This window comes from Lepidochelys kempii, chromosome 4 (assembly GCF_965140265.1).
Source record: "Lepidochelys kempii isolate rLepKem1 chromosome 4, rLepKem1.hap2, whole genome shotgun sequence".
Taxonomy (NCBI): Eukaryota; Metazoa; Chordata; order Testudines; family Cheloniidae; genus Lepidochelys; species Lepidochelys kempii.
This window is the reverse complement of record NC_133259.1, coordinates 7,527,440-7,549,090: the sequence shown is the minus strand read 5'-3', so window position 1 is coordinate 7,549,090 and position 21,651 is coordinate 7,527,440. Positions and strand designations below refer to the sequence as shown.

The window sequence follows — 21,651 nt, the reverse complement described above, 5'->3', positions numbered from 1 at the left end:
ATATTACAGTTTAGGATCTATTTTACTTATCCATTTTAAAAAAATGCAGGACAATGATTAGCAAAACTGTATAACTTTCACGTAGGAAAGTCTGAGCAATTTAAAGCGACATTCTACCTTATAGGACACCAAACACCAAAATAAAAGTAATGTAATTTCAGTGAAAATCCAGGATTATAACTGGAATGCAGGGTATTGGTTACTAAGTATTTGTAACTTAACTTTCATGTGTTTAGGAAATGCTGAACAGTTATTATGATTTTTTTTCCTGTATGGTTGTTTAAACAAAATTACCAAAATAAGTGAAACTGGTGTGATTATATTGCAGTATTTTGAAAAATAAAATTCGCAGAATTTTGCAGAATTTGGGATTTTTTGGTACAGAATTTTGAAAGGCGGTAGCTTTTATATCTCATGACACATTCAGGGTCAGAAATGGGATCTTCATGCCACTGAGAAGGGGAGACTCCCAAGTTTCCCAAAGGGACCCGCCGCTCACTTCCTGCCTAGGAGGATCCATAAATGTATCACTTATCTGTCCACATTATCACATGGATATAAGAAAATCACCTTTGAGTATGTCTGCATACACAGAATAGAAATAAGGCAAAAGACTATAGTATAGCCTTCCTGGAAAGTTGTGTGATTATAATATAGAGCAAAAGAGTCCAATCTTACACCCCTTATCCAAAAAGTAATCATTGCCCAGGAATGTAGTGCCCTTGACTCATGGGACTGTTTAAGGGCCTGATCCTGCAAAGGATTTGTATGGGAAAATAGTTATGCTCTCATGGAGTCCCATCTTTGTCTGGGGAACTCTGTGCAGGCATCTGTGTCCATCCATGCAGCTCCCCTTGCAGGATTGAGACCTAAGAACCTGATCCAGAACTCATTGAAATCAGTGGAAAGTCTTCCATTGACTTCAACAGGCTTTGGATCAGGCCATAAGTGAGCAAGCAGCTGAGGAAGGGTTTGAAGATTTGGGCTCACGGGGCTTGTGTACAGCTAAATAAAACCAACATGTGTGGACAACGCAGGTGGCTCAAATTAGCGCAAATGTCAAATTGTGAAGTTGGAGCGATTATCTTCAATGTACCGTCTGTATCATATCATCCACCTAGCTGATGTGGGCTTGCAGATAGACAGCTTGGGAATAGATCTGGGAACATAATTACTGTAGAAAAGAATTAGCGACGAGATAACTACTGTTGGAATAAATCAATGGATTAATTACTGTCTACTTAAAATTGTGCAAAAGGTACCTATAGATGTATATACGTTCACACAGACACATGCTGCACCAAGGTCAAGTGACAGCTTTAAAAAGTGTGATGTAATAAACAGGCGATTTGAGGGGGAAAAACTAGACAGATGCAGCAACAGGGTTTTCTTTGTGTGGCTTTCTCCTGAGCAGTTTATTGTTTTATTTAGTATGAAATTTCTTCCACAGCTTAGCACTTTAAGTTCCCTTTGTGTTCAATAATTTATGAATGAGAGCACACATTATTAGAAAGCTTTATGTATTATACACTATGGAGGCAACTTTTCAACATCTGAATACCATGTCTTTAGTTCTTTAATCTAAATTTTCACTGGATATGTATTTTAGTAAGAAGAATGTCAATTAAATAACATAATCGGCAGTGCTGGTATTGCCTATTTTAATTAGTTCTTTCTACCAGAATGGCATTTTTTATATTTAAATTTTCCCCAGTATGTTTATACACCTCCTCTGATAACAAAGTAAACATTTCGGCATTTTACTGTGATCACTTTGGTGGAAAGATCTGAAGTTTGAACAGACATCAAAGATTGATTTCCTAGGGGTAAATATGCTGCTTAATAATAATAAACCCAACTTCTGACTTCATGTGTATTCAGCAAATTGGCAATCCATCTGTTCATTTCAGTAGTGAATCAGAAAAGAATATGGTCTGGTAAATGATACATTTCATTTTTATGCTGTAGTGCCTTTCCTACAAAAGACTCCTGCAGATTTTAAAATCTTAATCTGAGATACAAACTAAAGATAGGGATCGCCTTACCCACCAATGAAATGCTGCCATATCAATGTTGAGATGATGCAACTGTAGCAAAGAGCTACACAAGATGGCTTAGATTCTGCACTGAGACCCTTTCTCCACGTACAGTTACAAAATCACATTGGAATTCTGCATGGCTGGGGTGGTCATGCTGGTGGATCCCAGCACAAGATCAAGCCCAGTATAGGAGAGGAAATGAAGAGTCCAAATGGAACTCCATCTGGAAGTGAAGTAGGTGGAAGGATTAACTGAGCTGGAGCTCTGCCAGAGGTTAACACCCCTTCTTTTCTGAGTCTTGTGGCCAGTACTAGGAAGTTCTTAATGACCACATGTGGTCAGGAGCAAGGTATCACGTCTTCTCTGAAAGGTGGCACATTCTGCAGCCTGGTGCTTGTTGCCATGCTGGCAAATTGGTTTAATATTGTTTCATGAGGACAAATTCTTTCTCGTGAATCACCAGCACCATTCACCTGCCACACCTATGTGTTTCTTGGATCCAACCACTGATCCAGACTAGCTTGTGATATCTCCTCAGATCACAACACAAAGTGGCAGGGCTCTTAACCTCAAAAGGTTCAGATAGGCCTTGAGAAGATTCTCCCTTCACTGCTCAACCCAACCAGATTCTTCTTCTTTCCCCTTGACCCACCATCCCTTTTTTCCGCTGGCTGAACTCCTCCGCACTCCCAAAGAAACACCGACACTGAGCTCCTGCAGTTCTTTCTCTTAAACACCCACTTCCAAGCTGCTGCCCTAGTCACCGGCCCAGTGTCAGTCCAGGCGGAATGGAATCTTTGACCTATTTCATCCCTGGAGTTACCACAGCCCCCTGATATTCCTCGTCCAGTATGTTAGCCTCTTGAGCGTGGTGCAGGCACCTACCGATGGCTCATTATTAGAGAGGAGAATATAGGGTTCTGTTATATCTTAGTCAACATTGACACTCTGGGTACAGATACATTGCTGTAGTTCCATAGAGTGGACACTTCCTATGGTGATGAAAGGGGCTTTTCTGTCGCTGCAGTTAATCCACCTCTCCAAGCAGAAGCATTCTTCTGTTGTCCTTTCCACGTCTACACCAGGGGTTAGAGTGGCTTAACTATGATTCCTTGGTGGTGTGAATTGTCCACACTGCTGAGTGACATCACTAGGTCAATCCAAATTTGAAGTGTAAACTAGGCCTAAGGTTCTTCTCCATCATTATTTTTGTTAGCCCACCAGGAGAGTGGCCAGGTAGAGAGAGAATTGTCAGTGTGACTCAAATGCCACTGAAAATAGGAGTGTATAGTAATAAAAAACTCGAGTCTTTAATAAACTACTTTGGACACCACTCTGACAAGATCGGGGGGAGGAAGCAGAGAGGAGTGGTAAAAGAAACTGAAATACAAAAATGAATGAAGTTAAAATTGTCAGAAATTGGCAGCAGCAGGCATGTGTCGATTTAAAAGTAACAAACACATACGAGCATGATCATCCCTCCCTCTGATAATCATACCAGCTGGAGGTGTAGGGAAAAGGTTAGTATGTCAGGGTTTTCCCACAATTGTTTTGTAGGTGAGTGGGTTGTTTCCACTTCTCCCGTACACAACAAACAGAGAGCAGCCCTCTTCCATGCAAAAATTCACAGGCCCTTGGCAGGGAGCACACACACACACACACACACACACACACACACACACACACACACACAGACATACACACATTGTAAAAGGTTAAGAGAGCAGTGCTGTACGAGTGGAAGTGACTCATGTAACGTAAGGCCTCTATTCATGTGTTTCCACCTCCAAGAAACAAATGTGTAGGACTTTAGATAGCCATTTTAGATCAAATAAATAAAAGGCTATAAGATTAATAGATTTATGGTTTTTAAGGCCAGAAGAGGGACCATTATATTGTCTGGTCTGACCTCCTGTATACCGGAGAATTTCACCCAGTGATTTCTTCATGAAGTTCAGTATCTTGCAATTGGTTAGAGCATCTCTGTTGGAGACATCCAATCTTCATGTAAAGATTTCAAGTGATAGAGAATGCACCACATCCCTAGGGAAGTTGTTCCAATGGTTAGTTACCCTCTCTAAAAATCTACACCTTATTTCCTGTTTGAATTGGTCTTGCTTCAGCTTCTTGCCACTGGATCTTGTTATGTCTTTGTCCGCTAGATTAAAGAGCCACCTATTATCAGTAAGGTTATGACTCTGTCCCAGGTGTTTTTAGTAAAAGTCCAGGACAGGTCGCGAGCAGTAAACAAAAATTCCTGGAAACAAAAAACCCGTCCCCGATATTTACTAAAAATACTTTGCGGGGAGGGCATGACTCTCAGAGCACTGCTGGGAGCCTGCAGTTGCTCCTGAAGCAGGGGCTGACCCAACCCTGGCCGCTGCTCCGCAGTTCCGGTGGCCCGGGAACCACAGTTCCAGTGGCCTGGGACCGCTGCTCCGGTGGCCCTGGGGCAGGCCACTCCTCTGGTGACTCTTCGGGACCCACTGCACCTGCTCCAGCGGCAACCAGGGCTGACTGTCAGAAGCTGCTCCGGTCCTGCCGCTGCTCCTGCAGGAAGGGCTGACCACTGCTGCTCCCGCCTGAGGGGTGCTGACCATGGGGCCATGGGCCTCCTGCCCCAGAAGTCCTGGAAGTCCCTGAAAGTCACAGAATCCATGATTTCTATGACAGAATCGTATCTTTAATTATCGGAGATCTTCTCCCCATGTAGGTACTTACAGACTGTGATCAAGTCACCCCTTAACCTACTCTTTGCTTAGCTAAATAGATTGAGCTTCTTTAGTATCTCCCTGCAAGCCAGGTTTCCCAGACCTTGAATCACGGTAGATCTTTTCTGAACCCTTTCTAAAATGTGGACACCTGCCCTGGACTTAGCATTCCAGTAACAATGTTAGCAAAGGATTGTTCTTTTAGCCACTGCATCACACAGAGAGCTCATGTTCAGTTGGTTCTTTAAATAACATTTTAGACCGAAGTGGGTCAGAGGAGATTGTATTCAACTGCAGGTCAGGAAAAATAACGGTTATGATATAAAACATCTCATAAATACATGCTTACTCTGATGGGTTAGTGGATAAAGTGTCCATCATCAAATAAAATAGCCCCGTGTTTCTTCACATCCAGATTTAGAGAGACATTTAAGGCCGGATTCACAACTGCATTACTTCTTTTACACCAGTGTAACTCCACGGGTTTCAGTGGCGTTACACTGATGCAGTGCAAGGGGGGATTAGGCTTCAAATAATACAAAAGTAACTAGATTGTGGAATAACAGTAATACATACTCATATATAATTTATCACCTACACTGGGTAAGTACTTAACAGCAGTCATAACAAACTCATTCATTTTCAGATGTTATTCAGTACAGTGAATCAACTCTTTACTGAAAGAGAATGTACAATCACTGTGAGGCCTTTTATATCAGTTAAATAATATAAGATTACTGAGGATCTTTTAATTAAATAATTGCTCTTTGTTCTATCAAGATGGATTGCTTCATTATTGGGATCACAGGAAAGAACATGCAAAACCCATCTTGAACTATTCATGCTTTAGCTACATACAACCTTTGGGACGTGATAATCTCCTCTGTCACACCTATGAAGTGAAGGCAATCCAGAAAGGAAGTGCAGCGTTAGCCATTAAAAATATAATACCCTGCACTAAGCTGATCAAAGAAAGCCACGTGGGACCAGATTCAAAGGTGGTGTGAACAAGTTACAGCTGCCTGACGGGTTTTGAGGCCAGCTTTTCCAAAGAGCTACGCACCCAACAGTTGCCATTGTTCTCAATAGCAGCTGCTGGGTATGGAGCCCTTTTGAAAACATGCCCTCCTCATTTAGCTGCCTCCGTGGGAGCTGAGCTCTTCAGAAAATCCAGCCCTTGCTTTTCTTCTGACGTCCTCCAGTGATAAAGATGTGGCACTCAGGATAGCTAGAAAGAGACGGAACTTCATTTCTGCGTCTGTACAGCACCTAGCACCTGATCCATGAGCAGGGCCCCTCGGCGCACTGTGGTAACGCTAATAGTAATTACTTTAACGTTTCTGTTTCTGCCCACAGTTGCGTGACATTGGCAAGTTACTAAAGGTCAAGATCCCTGTACCATTGCAAGGGTCATTCTCTACTGTCTGAGTAATTTTACAGGTGCACCCCTAAAGGGAGACAGAGGGATACGTGAGAGCCCCCTTCCAAAACACCGATTGCCCTGGCAAGGGGAGTAGGAACAGGCATACTTTTCAGTACCCGCTGGAGGTGGGCATGGTTCTGCCCTACTCCCAACACAGGGCTGTGTCGATGGGTATGTCTATGCTGTGGTCACGGGGGTAACTGCAGCTCGAGCTGACATACCCGAGCTAGCTTTAAGGGTGCTAGCTTGGTGAGCTAGCAGTGTGAGCTTCAGCTGCCCAGGACCCTGGGTAGCTAGTTGTGAGGCTGGCCTGTGCTGACGGTCACACTGCCACGGCTTTACTTTTCCAGGCCCCATCCAAGCTGCAATCACACCCCATGATTGCACTATAGAGACACCCTCTATCAAGTAGCTACACCAGTGCAAAGCCCTAGAGTCGATGTACTACACTTGTGTAAAACGCTGCTTGCACTAGTGTGAATTACTGCCAGTAAATCAGTGGATTAAACCGCAGAGCCCATTTTTGCACTTGTGTCTACACTGGTGGGAGAGGGGGTGCATCATGTATTGAGATTGCAAATTTCCCTTATCTATGCAGGCCCTTATTGGCACAATATAGCCCTGAATGTTTGCTACCACGTGCATGCACAACACACCGGCACAGACCCACACAAGTGTGCATGTGCCCATGCACACGTACACAGCTGCGTACCGTCCTCTTCCTGCCGCCTGGGAGTATCAGAGAAGTCACACTGTGGCTCGCTGTGGAGGCACCTGGTGCTGGCTGCACGCAATGCTGCCTTTCCCGGGCCTCTGCTTCTGCCGAATGTCGTTAATGCAGCTCACGGCGAGCGGACTGAGAGGACTTCACCGTTTATTAGGGGAGTATAATCATTTAAGCCTGAATAAGCTTCGAGGCCTAATGTGGCTGTTTGGCCAACAGAAATGAGATGTAAATTTGTGCTGAATAGCCACTGATTACAGGAAGATGATTAATGCAAGATTTGAAATTGATTTATGGGTGCAGTTGTTAAGGCCTAAGCCATGAATGTAATATTGTGTGTGTGAAAAGCTTCGGACAGATTAGAGAGCAGGGGTAAAATAGTACACTCTCTGCAAGGTCTGATACATTGTATAGGCTTGCTATAATCTGGCCCTGCAGATTGTATGCTGTGACATTTGGTTTGGCCAGGGTATGTATAACTATATCTGTCTTGCCTGCAACATAAGGAGAGCTACAAGGTTAATAATCTGTTTTATTTTCATTAAATGCACTCTTCGGTTAACTAATTTTTCTCACTGGAAACTTTAAAACCATTTTTTTTAATTTCACTCTCAGAAAATATGAGGTAGCTGATGATAATTATTTAGAATTTGAGTTGATCTGATTAGTGATTTCACCACTTTGCAAGAGCTAAAGCTTGGAGAAGTAAGGTTTGTTCTTGGGGGAAAAGTATCTTTCTCAACATAAGCTTTACAAAGACCCCCATAGAGTTAATATTAAAAAATTCAAATACAGATTTATTTACTCAAATGTCAGAATATATATTAGAAAAATAGATTTATTTGCTAAATGTCACTTTTTGTGCATTATGGACCAGATTTTCAAAAGTGCTCAACACCCACCAATCAGGAAGCAGATTTTTAAGAGCACAGCTCCCATGTAGGTACGTAAGTGAAATGACTGATTTTCAAAATGCCCAGTATTCAGCAGCTTCCCTTATTTCCAGTAGGAGCTGATGGGTGCTGAGCACTTTTGAAAATCTGGCCATTTTAGATTTCCAGAGCCTAAGGGAGTTACATGCTTCAATCCCATTGAATTTTGATGAGCTTTTCAAAGACACAGCCGGGAGTTAGGTACCTATCTTGCTGAAATACTTTTCAAAATCCCACTAGGCACCTATTTGCATCTTTAGGGATATTTGAAAATCTGGCCCTGAGACCTTTTGAAAATCCAGGCACATGTGTAGATGCCAAAAATGGGCATTGCTGTGTGGCTGAGCTCTTTTGAAAATCTGGTCCTAGAGTTTTTGTGTATTAATCTAACAGGTGTATGCAACACATTCACTATGTCATGTATTTAATTGTTCTGCAATGATCTTTATAATAAGCAAGGAAATGTAATGTGCTTGGACTGTCTTTCCGACTGTGTCTCTCATGCTGATCACCATGGTATTTGAGCTCTGGTGCTGAATTGTTGTTAGGATCGTACCTTTAATCCAAAGAAGGTGCACACAGGTTTTCAAACCTTTTCTCTTTTCTTAAAGCTTGGGTTGACAGTAATGTACTCAGCATGCTTTGTTCTTGGTCTAGGTCAGAGCCTTCTCTGATTAGAGATCCGGCACTTCTTTTGTTTTGATTACAGTAACCTCCAGCCGGGTTCACCTCCCATTTGGATTATGGTTCTGACAACCTTGATTGCACATATAAATAAGCAAAGTGTGAGAGCAAAGCTTTCGGTCTCAGGACTAAAGCACCAGAAGAAACCTTCCTGGAAAAACTCATTGTTAACACCTGCGTGTAATGTTACTGAGCATGTATCTCCCAGATGTTATAGTTTAGGGTGAAGGTGCCTTAAAAAAACATTGAGGTTGTACACCTATCCTTTCTTATTGTGGGTTTTCTTTTGGCAAATTATTATAGTTTGTTATCTATGTTGGACATCTAGAATCTGCATGTATTTGTATTGCTTGTTATCTATTCCAGGGGTGGCCAAACCATGGCTCGTGAGCCACATTCGGCTCTTTTACACTTAAAGCGCAGCTCGCAGGGCCCCCCGCACCTCCACTCCACCCCATTCTCCACCTACTAGACTGGGGCACGGGTAGCTCAGGGCTTCTGCCCTGCAGCAGTGTGGTGGGGTAGGAGCTTCTGTCATGTGTGGAGGGGGGTCTTGGGGCCTCAGCCCCGTGGGAGCTGCCTGCTGGGACTTGGGGCTTCAGCAGGAACATCCACCACAACCCAGTGTATTCGAAGAATATTTAGGTTATAAAATCAAGCACTCAGTGGCCAGATTTACAGTTGTCTGCGTAATCTTAATGCTTCCATCCTGTTGCCAATTCTTGCAATCTTTTTGTGTTAATTTTGTGATGTTTTGTATTTTTAAACTCTCAGCTCCTGGTGTCATGTGATTATGAGAAATTCCCATCTTACATTACAAAGAAGTAAGTGTCTAGTCCTTATGGTTGTGGAGAAAAGCTTTAAAAAATCTGACCCCAGTGCATCATAAAGACTCAAAAACCAGAAGGCAAAGAAAAAGAACCCCACATTTCAGGGTGTGTGTGTGGGAGGGACGTTAATCTCATGATTTTTAAGCTAAAGTCATGATTTTTGCAGGAACCTGATTCACAATACTTGAACATTTGGGGATGGCGATATTGTAAAGGTCTTGTAGAAAAATTAACAAGTGGCCATGTAATTAAAGACTGTGTACAGCACATGCCCAGAGAGGGGCGAGTTGGTTGGGTACCATCCAACCCATGTACAACGTGGTTCCATGTTGTAGTGGAAATGGGACATGAACCATTCCCCCAGCCTGTGCTAAATTTGGGTTGTCCAAAAGTTCAGCATCATGTAGGGACATAAAAGAAGGTCTCTAGTTAAAACCTGCCTTGATAAATCTCAGCGTGGAGTTGGGTAGCCTTTAACGTGGATTAAATCTTGTTTTCTCGGTCAGCTACTTTGCCACCCTTATGATGCAGATGTCTTTTCAGATGCACTTATGTACAGTTAGAGCCCCTGAAAGCAGCCGCAGTGAGAATTTACTCGGGAACTTGAATATATTCCTCTCTTTATTTATTTAAGTCTGCTCTCCGCCAGGCAAACCTTTTCCCTTTGAAACCTAGCACACAAAAGATGGCAGGGAATATGTGAGCATTCGTTAGTTAATATAGATATCAGCTCTGAGGCTGACAAACTGAATCTGAGCGAATTGTGAAACCCAAGGCACTGTCATCTGGCAGTAGCGTTGGCTCTCTTTGTAGCTGCAACTTTGTCTTTCCTGCGGTGCAACTGCCTGCAGGATCCCGTGCCCAGCCTTTAAATCATGTTGTGTGCATCTCCTCGTCGGAACGTGCAAAAGAAATAGTGTGTTGGTGTTAGCCGTGACCTTTTTATCCACACTGGTCTAGAAGAAGCAGCTTGGGAGCAAAGGACAAGCGTACCACCAAGGTGGCTGCCGAAATGCCAGGCATGTCTGAAGGTGTCAGTCTCGGGGGAGTGTTGGTAATTGCTGAAGTGATTACACAAAAATAGGAATCTCCTGCTGAAAGAGCAGGGCTACTGAGAAATGTGGGGGATGGCAGCGGAAGGGTAATGAGAATTCTAAGCTGCAGGCTGTTTTCTGAGCTGCAGGCATCCTTCTGAGTCCTGACTGAAATGCTAAACTCCTTCCCTGGGTGAGTTTTGATATGCCATGAAATTATAAATGGAACACAAGTTTTATCAAGCACTTAGGATCGGTTCTTACTTACCAGATTTAAAAAAAAAAAAAAACATTTTGGGGAAGATTAATCCAAATTTAAAAAAAAAAAAAAACATGGCCTGAGCTTTTGCAATCTTTTTATTTAATTTAAATTGTATATATTGCAACTGTTTAATATTTTATAAAGTTGTTTGTTATGACTCTCAGTGTACTGGATGTGAAAATATTACGTGACCCAGTTCGAGTGTATTGCATGCTAGGCGTTTTGGATTCCAAATTCATTATCACCCCTCCTTCCCCCCACCCTTTTCAATTTAAAGATTTTGTGTCCGATTTCTTTCTTTAGGAAAAATAATCTTTTGGGGGCCTGATCCAAGCCACAGTGAAGTTAATGGAAAGCTTCCCATTAACTTCTGTGGGCTATGGATTAGGTCCCACCTTCTTCTGAGTACAGTATGTACTACACATGCTTTGTTTCTTTGACTATAAACAGAGTGGCTCTAATGAAAGCCATCAGAGAAGTGCAACCAGGCAGAAAAGGGTTAGGAAAATAGCTCAATTTTTGATATTCTCTTCTTTTAAACTAGAGAACTTGAGGAGAACGTGCCAAACCACCATAAAATATTCTGCTGCTGACTATTTGTCTTTACACACTTTTTTTTTTTAATTAGGCCAAATTCTTACCTGAGTGAAGAAATTGATTAGATCCTTTCTTTACTGTATGCCTTTTGTGCATTATGTCCCTTTGGCGTAACTAAGTGTTGTCAGCAAGAAGAGACAAGAAAGTTAATTCCTGAGTTCTAAAGTTTTTTCCTTAATATCAGACCTTGGAAAAAGTGGTTGGAAGCTGTTTGACTTTAGGGTTGAAAGGATTTGATTTGTATTGGTAAACATTGATTTCACTTTGCACACACAAACCGATAAAAATATTTCTAATGATGGTGATAGAAATGTACAGATAGGCAGTGCCAGAAACTCTTTATGTACTTCATATAAACTCTGTAGATATGTTTACATGTGGTTTTGACAAGTGGTGTTTTAATGGTTATAAAGCATTAACTTTGTGGATCTTAGTATCAACTGTCATTCCATATCATAATTTTTCTGCAGCTGTAAAAACTTAAACTGATGATAAAAAAATCCCCAAATGCTTAAAGCCTGTAATGTTGTACAGTAATGAAAATTTATACTGATAAATATCTTTAAAAGCTGACAAATAAACATTGATATTGTCCATCAAAATTATAGACATTAAAAAATATAATTTTGCTATGCCTAAGGATCTTGTATAATTTCTGTAAAATCTTTTACAATTGCTCCTGTTCCCATTGTACTCAAGGGAATTTTGCCACTGATTTGACGGCTTTTATATAAAGGTCCAGGATCAACAAAAGCTCTGTAAGACCCTGTGTAGCTTGTGTGTTGTAAAGGAACACATGGATATTGTAAAACATGATGGCACATATCATAGAATCATAGGACTGGAAGGGACCTCAAGAGGTCATCTAGTCTAGTCCCCTGCACTCATGGCAGAACTAAGTATTATCTAGAGTCTAGACCATCCCTGACAGGAGTTTGTCTAACCTGTTCTTAAAAATCTCTGATGATGGATATTCCATAACCTCCCCAGGCAATTTATTCCAGTGCTTAACCACCCTGACAGTTAGGAAGTTTTTCTTAATGTCCAACCTAAACAGCCCTTGCTGCAATTTAAGCCCATTTCTTCTTCTCCTATCCTCAGAGGTTAAGAAAAACAAAATTTCCCCCTCCTCCTTGTAACTTTTATGTACTTGAAAACTGATCATGTCCTCTCTGTCTTCTCTTTTCCAGGCTAAACAAACCCATTTTTTTCAATCTTCTCTCACAGCTTATGTTTTCTAGACCTTTAATCATTTCTGTTGCTCTTCTCTGGACTTTTTCCAATTAGTCCACATCTTTCCTGAAATGTGGTGCCCAGAACTGGATGCAATATACTCCCCTTCCAGTGCAAAGTTGTGCAGGATTGACTGCAGGCTGCTGTAGATCTATATCTTTAAGGAAGCCACTAGTCCCCATGGCTAGTCCTGTTTAGCAGAACCCTTCCACAGAAGTTTAACTTTAAGCCAAATAGTCCCATCGGCATAAATGGGAACTATGTGCTTAAAGCTAAGTACATGCCTACGTTGTTCTGAACTGGAACCCGTGACCAGTGAGCGAGTGGTAGCTCTGAAATGGAAGGGAGAGGTGGCCAGCATGTTTTCATCTTGTCTGGGGATCTACATAGTTTATCCTGCAGATCTTTAAGCCAACTGCATCTGTGCTCCTTGCAATCCTGTGATTGGCCACCCATGTTTCCATCCATCACCTCGGCAGTGCCTAGAAACCATATTTGGGGCATTACTGCTATCCAGAGCGTTTGCCAGTTTAAGCAGCACACTTTCTTGGAGAGGAGAAACGGCTCCCAACCCCAGCATTCAAAAATGATGAGCCAGGCCCCCAAAATCATGAGATGTATACGTAGGATAAATGTCAGGTTCTTTTTATTTGCCACCTCGTTTTTGAGCCTATTTTGAAGTTTTCCTCCAAAACCAGGAGGGATAGAATCTCTCATTTATTTATTTATTTATTTTGAAAGCTGAGATTCTCACATAAGCTTATGCTCAAATAAATTGGTTAGCCTCTAAGGTGCCACAAGTCCTCCTTTTCTTTTTGCGGATACAGACTAACACGGCTGCTACTCTGAAACCTGTCACATAATCACGTGACCGAGGAACTGGGGCTTTAAGAATAGCATTAACTCTCCTTAACCTCATGATAAAATGGCAAAACACGGCAGCACTGCGCATTGGTGTCTGCCTGACTAGCAGGGTGGCAAAGCAAGCTCAATGCGTCTATGCCTGTGCATTGCCGCAGTCATTGGGAGCACCCAGAAACAAGTTGTGTTATCACTTCCACAGGGTTCTGCAGTGCGGGAGGGTATGTATTATTCTTTTCTTCAATAAAGATTTCCCCTCGTCTAACCCCAGCGAGGTTGCACAGGGTATACACCGGAGGAGAATCTGCTTGGACAGATTTCCTGTTTTTTGAACTTTCTAATACGGTAGCTGGAGGCAAGTTTGCAGATGGCTGAAAAGGTACGTTTTTGCTTTTGCTTCTGGAAGACTTGGTTAGTGCAAGTGACATTAGAGCTACGTGGCTGGTAGCAGAAATAGGTGGCACACCTGGTAGGGTAACCAAGGTCTAGGCCAATTTCAAATGAGTCTTGAGAGACAGAGCAATGTCAGACTAAGTTGTCTTACAGTGAAGTAACTGAGAACTAATGAAAGAATAATTCGGGGATACCTACACCTTATTTGGAAGACACCGCTTGCCATTTAGCAATAATTGCGACCCGTAGGATTGTCACGTGCCTTCCCTAGTGTGATGTTCTGGAAGTGATGTTCAGTGTCCTCGTAACAGTGTTCACAACTGTCCCAAATTGGAATAACTGCACAGAATAAAAATCCCGATCGCAAAGGCGGGGGGAAAGGAGCAGTTTGCCTGAGAAAAGTTCTGTGCTAGAAAGCAGTGCTTGTATCTTGCCAGTGTTGAGCTGGAGGCTATTGATCGGTAGCCAGCTCCTAAGGAAATGACAGAGCTTGCCCTACGTTATCTGCCTGAAAGCGCAGAAGTGTTGTGACGCACCAGGCTGTTCAGCTCCCTGTGGGGAGGGAATGGGTTTTCTGTTTGTTTTGAATGCAGGAATTCACATGTACCCAAATTCTGCTCTCATTTGCATTAGTGCAAGCTATCTGAAGTCACTGTGGCTGCATTGCTATAACCCAGGGCAGAATTTGCCTCACTCTAGGGTGGGTGTGAACATGTGGGTTATCTCGGCGGCTTTCAAATGTTCAAAGCAAGGGATATGAACCCGGATTGGATCCTCCTTTGCAATGGAGAGAGCCTCAGGAATGGCTAAGGGTGCAAGAGTTTCCATGGAGCTTCCTTTGCCAGCAGCTGTTCCATCTTAGGCAGGAGAAGATGGGGTTGGGTGGGAGAGGTTAGATCCCAGGGATCTGTAGGAAAGGAGAGCCCCAAGCTGGCATGTGCAGAACTGGCCTCTCGTTGTCATCTCTATACTCCTTATTCCTCATGGCCCCTTTATGAGCTTGATGGATGCAATGCAGCATTAGCCGCAGAGAGTGGAACCACTCCCAACTTGATCATGACTCGGATATCCTCAGGGTCAGCAAGGGACAATGGGGAGAGGAATGTCTGGTGCCCTGCTCCAGCCCACCCTGCATCCTAAGTCCCATGGGGCTCCAACCCCACAGATCTCTGGTGGAGGCGAGGCCCCTCACTTTCCATGGATGACCAAGATCTGCTGCAGGATTGCTGCTGGCACAGTTGACTGAGTATACAGTGCCGCATGAGGCGAGAGGGAGCCTAGGAACATAGTAATTGCTTTACCAGATAAGAGCAGTGGTCCATGTAGGCCAATATCTGAGACTGATGGAAGTGGTCCAGCTGCAGCTGCTTGGTTATAATTTAACCGGGCACGCTCTGTTTGTTAGCCTTCCAAGCAGGCTGCAAGGCCCAGAGGGAGCTGGAGGTTGGTTTTAGGTAGGACTCTGATGGGTTATGTGGAATGCCTTTGGTTTCTATGGGGGGAGTATATGATTGGGAAAATATATAACTGGATGGCTGAGAATATTGTCTTGATAAATGTGAGGTTTTCTCATGGTGTGGGTTACAGTTTGGGAGGAAACTGTAGCTCTGGGTATGTACCAAACATGTGGAAAAAATAATTTATTAGCCCTTTTCCTATTTAAGGCCGGCTGCACTCAGGGCCTGTAACTGAGAGCCAGCAGCATGGGGTGTCAGTGGAAGCAGACCCATCCATGGAAATGGAATGCCCCGGCGGGGAGGGGACCATGCATCAGGGAAGGATGTGGGGGAGGGGAGAAGGACCAAGTGACAAAGTAATGTGTGCAAAGGAGTAGGGTGAGCGAGAGACGGATAAAATAGATGGGAGAGGGAGAGAAAATGAAGCGGGAATAGAGACAATGTGATGAATTATTTTTCCAAATGGACTAAACCCTGATCTCATAAGACTCAGTTTAAAATACATCAGTACTTTCCTAATGTTACGTTTCCATGTAAGCAAGTCACTGGGCGGCCACATGAATGTGGCATAATCACCACATGGGAACTCAGGTAGTCCATGAGGCAGCCCATGGGAGGGGAGGTGTCTACTGGGATGTGGTTCACACTCTGAAAAAGTTTGAGATCCCCTGTCCCATCTTACTGTCCTTGATCTTATATGGCAACCCTCCCCCGAGAGCGGTAACATGTTTTCAGGTTCTTCTTTTAGCTTCTTACTTCTCACCGTCAAGCAATATGGAGTCTTGCCATATGCCCCTTGGTGGCTTTAAATGAAGGACCTAAGGGACCAGTGTCTAAGTTTCTCATGATACTTTTCTTCTTACAACTGAAATTTGGAACCCTTTTCTCACTCTGTAATTTTTTTTTAGAAAGTAGCAACCCATAGCTGTGCATCATCAAGCGGTGACTCCTGAAATGGCACAGATCGAAAGAGGCATTGCCTGTTTGTGTACGTACTTTAAAATTAGCATTTGAACATGAGGCTGAACCGTCATGAGCTCTTTGGCTTGTATTTTGACTTGGATCCATGGTATCTTTTGGCTTTTCCCTTGGCAGTCTGTGTGAACTGAATGCCCTCGTATTGATGGAGGAAAGGGCATATCTAGCTTCTGTTAACTCACGAGCTGAAGCCTACTGAAAATCTCTCATTCAGAAACAGGTCTTCTATAAATGATTTACTATGAGGCCATTGCAATGTGTTTGTGTTGTTCTTCTTAAGGCTATTAAAGACTTAGAAGAAACATTTAGCACCAAATTAATGTTGCGTTTTTGTTTTACTCCTGCAGATAGCATTGATTTATATCTCAAAAGTGTGTACTGCAGAGAGGAATTCAAATGTGTAATGCAATTTTTCGGTTCTGCTGTACTTAATTTTTTCATGCAAATACATTCAGCTAGATGTTGTCATATTAATGTGCCAGGTTTTCTTTTTCATGAACCATTATGGCACATATTTCATCAGCTAGGCCTTCTAGTTTGTTTTTATTCCTGTGCTGTTTGAAGTGCTTTGTATAATGTCTAAAATATTAATCAAGAAAGTCAAGACCAGGCTGAAAAGATGGTGATTAGCCCCTGATGCTTTTTCAGGGATGGATGTAAGAACCAGAACGGTAACAGAATGATTACAGTCTCCAGAGTAACAACAACAACAACAAAGTGGTTCACCTAATCAGAGGAGAAATAAAGGGTCCTCTCCTACCTGAAGATAGGAAGAAAGAAGATCAGATTAAATGGCAGGACAGAGCCTAGTGTGAAAGGTGGGAGGCCTTGATAAGATCTGGATGCTTTTCCCTTGTGAATGTACAGAGATAAGCAGCCTTAACTCATTAGCACCTCCTTTTCCTTTCCATCTCTGATGACAGCTCTATTTTTGATGGCAGGTGGGACTGATGCCACAGATTCTCATCTCAGCTACAGTGCTGTATCCTGACCGCAGTCAGTGGAGTTATGCTCCATTTACTTGCTGCAACTGAGATCCGAATCTGGCTCAATTAATCTATTTCTGCGTGTATCTGCTCTCTTATGGTTTTTTTTAGCACTTGGAGGAAACAGGAAATATTGCTGGATTTAATTTTTATATCTAAACAAACGAGCCTTCTGTTTCTGTATATTCCCACAACCACAAATCCTAGATTTGCTTTTATGAAAATCAGCTTAATTTCACAGTGGTGGAGAGCCTGAGACTTGGGTGTTCTGAACAGCCGTCTTGTGCAGATAGACAATAAGCAACATCATTCTGCAAATTTTCCACACTCCTTTAAGTAGAGCAATTGTTAGAAATTGTCAGATGGCGTAATGGTCAACTGTAGCAAAGTGTAATTACTTGGAAATGGAGCAAATTATATGGAGGGTCAGCTGCTCTCTAAATATCATATTTGGGCCTCTACCATGCATCCACTGAAGTAAAATGCCTTGCTCTTCTATACCACTTTTCATCAGTAGTTTTCAAAGTTCACAAAGGAGGTCAGAACTAGTGCACCTCTGTGAAATGGGCATCTTGAGGCACAAAGAGGCTTATCCAAGGTCACTGGCAGAGCTGCGAATAGAACTTGGGTTTTCTAAGTCCCAGTCTAGGGTGATAGCTGCTAGGCCACACTGCCTCCCTAACTTCAATGAGCATTGTCTTCACAAAATGTGAGGTCAGCCCTTTACAGCTCTTACTCCCGGTCAAGGGAACAGTAAAACTTCCACTGATTTCATTGGTGCAGGAGCTGACTCACCAGCACCGTGCATTCTCACACATTCTCGCATGGGCATGCGCCCTTGATCAGACAATTCCCACATAGTAACTGTTCGTTGTCGTTCACGGTCTTTTCTAACTCTGTATAAACTCAAAACCAGATTCAATGAAAGGGACATCATCAACTCGAAACTCGCACTTTTATCGGCTGCAGTGCCAAGTCACGTCTGATTTACTAGTGCCGAGAAAAGGTGGTGAAAAATCTCATTTTAATTATATGTCATGCACGTGTAAGGCTTTGTCAGATAGGGGCCTAATTTAGGGGGACTGCTTACAGAGTGAGGTGCCACTCACTGAGAGAAAAGGGGCTGACTCTGGCCCTGTAAGTGTAGATCTGATTGTGTCGTGACAGCCACACCCTCACCAGGACAGGAGGCCCCAGTTTGCAGCTCCATGTGCCAAGGAGGGTGAAGCAAGCCCTTCATTCATGTTGCCAGCGTTCCAGCCTTTCCTCCCAGATCGGTTTTGACACACAGTGTAACCAGAAATAAATTGCCCTGATTCTAAGGGAGACTGTCAACCTGTAGGGAGGGGAGTGGGGCCAGGAGGTGAGGGGAAGGCTAGAGAGAACTGAACAAGAAGAGAAAATGCAGCGGGAGTGGGTATGTCTACAACTGCAGTTGGGAGGTGTGACTGCACATGGGCAGAGGCCACTCAGGTAAGTACCCAGGGCCCCAGGTGGCCAGTGCAGCCTCTCACGCAGCTGCGGCTTCGCTGCTGTTATTACCCAACCCAACTTTCCTCTAGCTGGATGAAAGCCGGCTCAGGTATATCCACACCTGCTGCACTCGCCCACCGGACTGCCACGTAGGCACAGCCAGTGAGGGAGTGGTGGGAGGAGGGGACAAAAGGCTCTGCTTACTGTGGCTTTACGGCTTCTCCTTTCAGCAGCCCGGCAGCCCGTTGTGTTTTCCTGTCATTTATTTCCTTCTCTTTCATTTAAAATGTGTGTCAAAAATTTCATGAAAACAATTAGCCTGGTGATTCTAACTTGAGGGTGGTTTCTGTCACCTCTGCCCTGAGCTAATACCCTGATGCTGAAGGCTTCAGACAATATTTGTTAGAAACAGGCCTTTAGCCTTAGAGTGTATTCCGCCCACGATGTGGCTATTACTTTGTTACCAGGGTCTGCCTCATGTTCACATTATACTCTGTGTACTTAGAGTTCTCGCAATGATGCATTGGCCAATATAATCAGAAGCAAACATCAAAACTGAACAACCCCAAGAGTAGATGAAAGAGATCTTAGGAATTAGATCCTTACAGGTCAACAGATCAAAAGTAGGAGAAATGAGCAACACTGAAAACCTGTTAGTTCTTCCAAGGCTCCCGTCTGCAACACCGTACCACTTAGGGGGGTGATTGGGTCTTTAAAAGTGACACATCAGTTGTTAAAAGCAGAGAGAACTTGGATGCTAGCGGAAAGCAGTCTTCAGCGTTGTAGGGTGTTATTCTAGGTGATATCTCTGTGCTTCTTGCAGCTGTGCAGTTGACTAACATTCCTTCAAAGTGGTACATTTAAAAATAATTTGAAATCAGAAATGTTGCTAGACAATCCTCATTAATGGCTTGATTGTGACTATACCTGGTACCCTGCATAAGATGCAATGTGTAGTGCACAATCCCTGGAGTAGTCCAGGGGTCACAATTCATCCAGTTTTGCTCTAGGGGAAGTAATCTGCTATGGATTTATATTGATAGCAGAGTACTTCTCTCTTTGCTCTGACTTGCCAAAGCTCCACATATTCCATGCCCCTCTCTGCCCATTCCCTGCCCACCTGTATGGAGGGGAAGAGAGGCACTGAGGAATCTGCTTTTCCTCCTGTGCGCTATTCAGTGATGCTGTGGAGTCATGCAGTGAAAAAATGGGGGACCCTTATACAACTTCATTCCACTGCCTAGCTGCATAGAGTAAGCCACAGTCTTGCCTTAAATACTGCATCTCTTTTAATGCGATTGCTTAACAAACCAATAATTAACAAAAGCAACAATAAAAAAGAATTTTGGACCTGTTCTCACTTGTTTCCAAACAAAAGGGCTTACTCAGTGGCCTTTATGTTCAGTAGGAATCTTTGCTCTTTCTTTGTGGGGCATTGGGTCTGGCCTAGGGTATGGAAATCTCTGTCATTTTAACATTCTCATTTCTTCCAGTAGTGCAGCTCTCTTGCAAGAAAGTTAAGATTTTTAGGGATTTGTGGCTTGCTTGCTTTTTTTGTTCGTTTTTTTAAGTAATCCTCTCTCTTTTTGCACAGTGGGAAGAAATTGGTGAGGTGGATGAAAATTATGCACCAATACACACATATCAAGTGTGCAAAGTAATGGAACAGAATCAGAACAACTGGCTTCTGACTAGTTGGATCTCCAATGAAGGAGCCTCCCGGATCTTCATCGAACTCAAGTTCACTCTGAGGGACTGTAACAGTCTTCCAGGAGGACTCGGGACTTGCAAAGAGACTTTCAATGTGTATTACTTTGAATCAGATGATGAAGATGGGAGGAACGTCAAAGAAAACCAGTACATCAAGATTGACACCATTGCCGCCGATGAGAGCTTCACTGAGCTCGACCTTGGAGACCGGGTCATGAAGCTGAACACTGAGGTCAGAGATGTTGGGCCTCTGACCAAAAAGGGATTTTACTTGGCTTTCCAGGATGTAGGTGCCTGCATCGCCCTGGTTTCCGTGAGGGTGTATTACAAAAAGTGCCCTTCCATTATCCGTAACCTGGCCCTCTTTCCTGACACCATCACTGGGGCAGATTCCTCCCAGCTGCTGGAAGTGTCAGGCTCGTGTGTGAACCACTCTGTGACTGATGAGCCTCCAAAGATGCATTGCAGTGCCGAAGGGGAATGGCTGGTGCCCATTGGAAAATGCATGTGTAAGGCAGGGTACGAGGAGAAGAACAGCACCTGTCACGGTAAGAATTTGCAAGGGAAATTGATGCTCTGGTTTTGCATTGCACACATCTTGGGTCATATTCGAGTACGCTCGTTCATGCTGCAGAGTACCAAGTGTCATAGATAGTCTCACTGAAGTCAATGGACCTGGTTCTCATTTACCAGAGCTCTGGAAAGAGGCTGTAATCAACTCCTCGTTAAAGGACTCTTTCCACTGCCAGAGTGCTGAGAGTGTTCAGAATCTGGCCCAGTGGCGGATTAATGATTTTGCCACCCCTAGACCCAGAAATAATTGCCGCCCTGCACCAGCTCACCTCTGCTCTGCTTCCGCCTCCTCCCCTGAGCGCGCCGCCGGGCCCTGCTTCTCCCCGCTCTCTGCCGGTGCTTGTGCGTGAAACAGTCTGGGGAAGTGGGGGAACGCGGCGTGCTCAGGAGAGGAGGCAGGGCCGGGGCAGGGATTTGGGGAAGGGGACCAATAGGGGCAGGGAGGGGGTGGGGAAGGGGTGGAGTTGGGGCGGGCCCAAGGGCGGATGGCGCGAACCGGCACCGGGGGAAGCAGCCTTGCTATTATAAATTTGCCGCCTCTGCAAATTTGCTGCCCTAGGCCTAGGCCTTGTCAGCCTAGGCGTTAATACACTGCTGATCTGGCCCAGTGCTACTTCTTGTGGCGTAACATCCTATTCAGTGTGAATGAGGGATCAGAATCTGGCCCATTATAATGGTTATATATATTTTTTGAACTTGGGCGTTTTCGGATGATAAAATGTTTAAAGGTTTGTTTTCTCCCTTGTGGACT

At 43.6% G+C, this 21,651-nt stretch overlaps 1 protein-coding gene across 16 annotated transcripts in view; it reads left to right on the top strand.

Moving 5' to 3' along the window:
- The window catches only part of EPHA5 (EPH receptor A5), a 319,531-nt gene that overhangs the window by 43,780 nt on the left and 254,100 nt on the right, over positions 1-21,651 (top strand). For all 16 annotated transcript variants that reach the window (XM_073340244.1, XM_073340243.1, XM_073340239.1 and 13 more), the window contains exon 3: positions 20,212-20,875. In XM_073340244.1, coding sequence (XP_073196345.1) covers positions 20,212-20,875 — 664 coding nt within the window. The remainder of the gene's footprint in view (positions 1-20,211; positions 20,876-21,651) is intronic.